Below are 5,789 nucleotides of genomic sequence, written 5' to 3' on the forward strand. Positions count from 1 at the left end.
CAAGAGCACACATTGCCCTAGCAACACAGAAGGACAATTCTGAGTGAGTCCTCTGGGCCCCAAGTGTCTGATCTATGTGACCCCACACAGCCCCAGCCTCAGGTAACGTGTCTGCAGCCATTACAATAGAAGTTTGGCAAAATACAGTGAAATGTAAAGATCACACAAACCATGACTTCAGGATCTTGAGTAACATCTTTATATCCCGAGGGATCGAGCACCATTCCACAGGGATCTGTGTACAAGCCGTGGATGTGAAGCACTCCGTATTTCACATGGCCTCTGGCCCACTGGAGAACCTAAAGCACATCATGCAGGACACAGCCTTTTGTTAGCCACCAGGATTCTGCAAAACTGTACAGCTGAAGTGACTTATAGGAACCACTTCAAGCAGGAATAACTCGCCCTGCACTGTTCCGCAGCGAGAGATTGCCATTACTAATTACGCAGCTCACTTGAACTCATGACAAAGAGCTGATGGCTGATGCTGTCTCAGGGTTTTTAAACAAGCATTCAGCCAAGAAGCAACTTCCAGCAACACTGACAGAAAAGATCTGACCTGCAAGTTACCTACCAGCCAGGAGAGATCCTATTTAGGATTTTAACAATGACTTCACAAGGAAATTTGTGAGTTTTTTCCAGGGAATGTGGAGAACAGGTTAATAAACGTGTCACTGAAATTCACCTTGGCAACTGTTACCAGATTACTCAGAGTAAAGAGACACAGCAAAGAAATGTCTGCAGCTTACAGACATGCTTTACCAATTAACAACTTTTAGTCTTGACACTCTTTAAACAGGAGAACATCTTTCAATGAAGCTTATGTGCTGCCTTGTCTTATATCATCAGGTCTAGTAATTTTACTGCTCTTACCATACCTTATCCTTATCTTTGAGGTCTAACGATTCCATAGGTTTGCCCTGTTGCTGACCAAATATTTCCAGCAAATTATCATAGTTGGTAGTCAGAACCATTGTGCCTCTCTCCATGAGCCTCAGGATGGACTGCAGAACCATGGGATTCTGAATGTGTTGTTCCAGATTATCAAACACCTCCATTAAGCAATCCTGGAAGAAGTTGGGCTTCGTGTCCCCGGTGCGCTGAGGAGAGGGGAGAGGAACATTTCATCAGGCCCCACGTGCTCTGTTGTCACTGCCTCCCACAGGAACCCACATCACCTGGATACTTAATGCCAAAGCAGATCTTTAAAAAGAGAGTTTGCACAGCACAGCAGGCAGAACCATCCAAAACAAATCTCACATTATTCCAGCACTCTTGCCTCCACTTAGAGCTCCAAACAATACTTTGGGTGGCTCAAGAGAGCTTGTGACACAGGCACAATAAAGCAACACTAAAATGAGCATTCCCTGGATTCACAGTTTGGGATACATTATTAAAGGTGGGGTGTTTATTTGCTTTCTTTTTTTTCCTTCCTGGTTGAGAAAAATGTATTAAGAATTAAATCTGGTACAAACACACAGACTTCTACCAGAAGAGTGAGATTATTATCACACTGGGCTCACCACGTGTTGCCAAGTGCTAACCACAGCCTACACTTAGCACTGTGTCTGTCACCCTGGTTATTTCAGCTGGAAGACTTGGCAAAGGTCTTAACTCAGCCTGAAAACCTCTGGGAACTTGGGTGGATGGCTGAGGAACGGGGCCTGTATGTGCTGTCCACAGAGCTGATTTGCTCTGTGTGACCAAAGGCCATCAGTAGGGTCAAGGCCTACCTGCCTCTCAGGGTCTCTCCACCCACAGAACTTCCAGTTTTACCAGAAAAGCTTCAAGTTTTGGAAATAGTCTTTGTTGATAACAGAATAAAAGTATGCAGCAATCTCAGAAACGAACGGAGGTTACAAACACACTCACTGGTGACATCTTCCTGATGAGATCATGTGCAACCACGAGCAGGTCTCTCTCTTTGATCACTTTCTTACGGAACTCAGCGACGTCCCCCGGGTGCAGCACCTCCAGCTGCTCAGCTGCTCCGATGACAGCCTCGATGCAGCTCCTCCAGGAGCACAGTGCTGGGATTCCTGGGGCCACCGCCACGCTCACCCCCGTCCCGATCACCAGGAGCAGGTCCCGAGGCTGCTTTCTGATTAGACTTTTTAGGAATTTTCTTGAAAAGAGAAAAAATAAATCTTCATTGTTCACGGTGCATTCCCTGCCTTGCCTGAAGAGTTCGAGGTTCGTCTTAGCCATTAAAGCTTCTGCAAAATTCCAATCAACAAGCAGCACCTGAGTTCTCAGGCTTTGAAGCCTTTTGTCATCTTAGACAAGTAAGTGTGCACAGTTAATACCAGAGAAAAATGGCAACAACTTCAAATCACTAACGTCTTCAAGATCCCTCTCTGCTCTTGGGAGACCCTACCTGGAGTACTGCACACAGTTCTGGTGTCCCAAATATAAGGAGGATGTGGAACTGTTGAAGCAAGTCCAGAGGAGGCCACAAAGCTGCTAAGAGGACTGGAGCACCCTCCCTACAGAGACAGGCAGAGAAAGTTGGGGCTGTTCAGTCTGGAGAAGAGAAGGTTGTGTGGAGACCTTGTAGCAACCTTCCAGTGTCTGAAGGGGCTACAGGGAAGCTGGAGAGAGACTCTGTGACAGGAACTATAGTGACAGGACAAGGAGTAATGGGGATAAATTGAAAGAGGGGAAGTTTAGATTAGATACTGGGAAGGAGTTTTTTCCTGTGAGGGTGGTTAAGACACTGGCACAGGTTGCCCAGGGAGGCTGTGGCTGCCCCAACCCTGGCAGTGTTCATAGCCAGGTTGGATAAAGCCTTGAGCAACCTGCTCTGGTGGGAGGTGTCTCTGCCCAGGGCAGGGGGTTGGGACTGGATGATGTCTAAGGTCCATTCCAACCCCTCAACATACTATAATACTACAACCCAAACTGGAAACTGCCAATTTCCAGGCCACTAGGCTAGGCAAATACCATCTCCAAGGAAATTTTAAAAAAACAGGCAACACACTGACTGAGTTTGTCATGTCCGACAGAAAGGAAATAGAACCATTTCAAAGGAACAAGTCACAATATCCAAAGAAACAAATTTTTGTTTTTCTGGGAAGCATTAGTAGCTTTTATTCTCATTTATCCTCAGTGTAGGATATGTGACCACAGGAATTGTGCTGGTTCAGATCAAGGGTTCATCCTCATACTTTACTACACACAGATCCCTCTCAGAGATGTATTGGAGCTGTGCCCATGTTCCCTGCAGGACCTAGCACAGGGATCTGTCAGGAAAATCTGCCTTTCATGATTACTCAGCAATGAAGTGATAATGCATTTACACCCCACAGCAAAATCAATTCTGTACAAACAAGGGTTTCAGGAACACAGAACCTCAGCATTCCCCTGACTTTCCAAACTGCCTTTGCAGATTTTCAGTTCCTGGTAACGTGGATGTTTAACACCTCTTGTCCCACAGCCACTTGGAACTATCTAGCTCAATCTATAATGTTTAACTTGAAATGGCCTCAGACAACACACAGATAAGGCTGCTAGCTAGTGTCTACACACAGAATGATCTGTTAACCCCCATGCCTGCCTCTGCCTGCAGCCCAAACTGTTTCCTCTCAGCAGGTTCACTATTTATTCCTCACAAACAGCTTAGCTGAGCATGAAACTCTTGGTCAGTGGAGAACCTAGTTACTGGGATCATCTCAAGTTTTCAAGCTTCTTGTTCTTGTATCATTCAGTAATTTATTCCCACCGTGGTTTCCGATTTTCAGTAAGAGACAGTTTTGTATCACCTCTGCCACACAAGTTACCTGGATTTCTGCTCACTTCTAATTGTGGCTCGTTCTGGTGAATCCATCTCCACGCCCTGAATAAAACAAACAGCAAAACAATTCTTAATGCTTCTACCTTAAAACAGGCCCACATTAAACCCAGATTTATTACTGTTAGCTTTTCCTCTTTACTCTTACCAAGTATTTTAAAATCAAGACCCTGTGTGTCACACCCTAGTGGAGCAAAGCACTGATAGGAACAAAGCTGCCAGCAGAGGAGTGTGAGAACCCTGCACAGCTCCAGCTAAGCTTCAAAATGTCAAAGGGCTGATGACAGCAGAGATCTGGCTATTGGTGCTGCTGAAAAATGCTTGTATCTAAATTCAAGATAAAATCTATCATACCCACTACAGCATTAGCTCATTTCAAGTCAATTAATGCATGTCTCGAATTTCTTTCTTTCATAATAATCAACTGATTCAGCCCAGTATGTGGAAACAAAACTTCCACACCACCAGCCATAGAACATGAAAGATTTTGTTCCAAACACTTGCTGAGAAAAAAACTTTTTCCTGTATCATCCATAATGTCGTATGTCTAAACCACAGGAAAGACGGTGCCTTGGCAGGAGACTTCACCTACAGTATCATCACTTAGAAATCCCCAAGTTACATTGCATTAATCCTCAGGTTTGTTTTATGAGGATGTGTTTTTTGTTTGGCCTTGAAACAGCTTGTGGTGGTGGAGATGGCAGAGTGCAGACTCTCATCCCTCAAGTAAACACTGTGCCACAGCCTAGGGCTCCTAGGCTTAGTTGCCAGCACTCAGGTTCATGTTCTGGAAGCTGATTTGGAAGTGAAAGGCTTCAACTTTGGAGATCATTTGATTGAAAATAAAAACAACCAAAAAAAAAACCCCAAAGCAAAGAACAAACCAAATCACCCTATCCCATGGTAGAGGGACACGAGTATTGCTGAAGAAAACACTCAGCAAGTGCAGCCAGGGTAGGAAAACCTTTTCTTGTTGTAATATTTATTTTCTCCGTACTCCCCTCCCTCCCTGACAGTATCCCACAAGGAGCAACACTGTCATCTGAGCCTTCATGGCCAAAACTCAGGACAAGAACCTATCGAGAGCAAAATGCTTCAAAATCTCACAGAACCATCAAGGTTGGAAGAGACCTTCAAGGTCACTGAGTCCAACCATCAACCAGCACCACCACAGTCACCCCTAAACCACATCCCCCAGTGCCACAAGATTCCTTCACACACGGAAACACTATGAGCTCACCATGCAAAGACAACACAGGAAGGAAGTGCTACTTATTTATTGTGAAAAAGATTGCTATCGTTTCACAACCCAAGGGAACTTCATTTCATAACTTCAAGGGAAGAATTTGGGAAAGAATCCCCGAGAAAGCTTTACAAATTATATCAGCAACTCCCCAGGTGGAATAAAAGAAGCATCTCCCCGCAGGCTGCTGTCAATGCCAACGTTCCCTTTAAGCCCCGAGAGCTGCTCCCGGGAAGCAGCAGCTGTGCAAGGAGGTGGGAGCGATGATCCCAGAGCCCTGACAGAGTTCAAACCTCCCAGTGCTCCGAGCACTGAACGACCCCGGAGCATCCTCTGGGACCGGCCGAAGGTGTGGGCAGTCGCTTTTCAGGGCTCCCCCTCGCCAGGCTGGAAACGGAGCCCGCAGTGATCCAGGAGTGCCGGACAGCAGCGATGGGAACTGCATCCTGCTCCAAACCCCAAAGGAGGAGGCAGCGGAAACACTCCCAATTTCACAGCTTTTCCTGCTCAAGACACTAAGCTTAACGCAAGGATCTCTCAGTAAAAGAGCAGCTCTATTCACCGACCGAAGCGTCAAAGACCACCACAAGCTGTTCCAAAGCCAAACAAAAAACACATCCTCATAAAACAAACCCGAGGATTAATGCAATGCAACTCGGGGATTTCTAAGAGAGGACACTGGAGCCGAAGTCTCCTGCCAAGGCAAAGTCTTTCCTGCGGTTTAAGACATAAGAAATAAATTCGACCGGGCGAAAC

The 5,789-nt window shown here is 45.8% G+C and overlaps 1 protein-coding gene across 1 annotated transcript in view; it reads right to left on the reverse strand.

The window, feature by feature from the left end:
- Positions 1-3,826, reverse strand: part of FAM118A (family with sequence similarity 118, member A) — an 8,868-nt gene extending 5,042 nt beyond the window's left edge. The window contains exons 1-4 of the mRNA XM_009079275.1: positions 3,780-3,826; positions 1,873-2,125; positions 879-1,100; positions 171-299 (exon numbers count right to left, since the gene is read on the reverse strand). Coding sequence (XP_009077523.1) covers positions 171-299; positions 879-1,100; positions 1,873-2,125; positions 3,780-3,826 — 651 coding nt within the window. The remainder of the gene's footprint in view (positions 1-170; positions 300-878; positions 1,101-1,872; positions 2,126-3,779) is intronic.
- Positions 3,827-5,789: the final 1,963 nt, after the last annotated feature.

Source organism: Acanthisitta chloris, unplaced genomic scaffold (assembly GCF_000695815.1).
Source record: "Acanthisitta chloris isolate BGI_N310 unplaced genomic scaffold, ASM69581v1 scaffold11040, whole genome shotgun sequence".
In the NCBI taxonomy this organism is placed as follows: Eukaryota; Metazoa; Chordata; class Aves; order Passeriformes; family Acanthisittidae; genus Acanthisitta; species Acanthisitta chloris.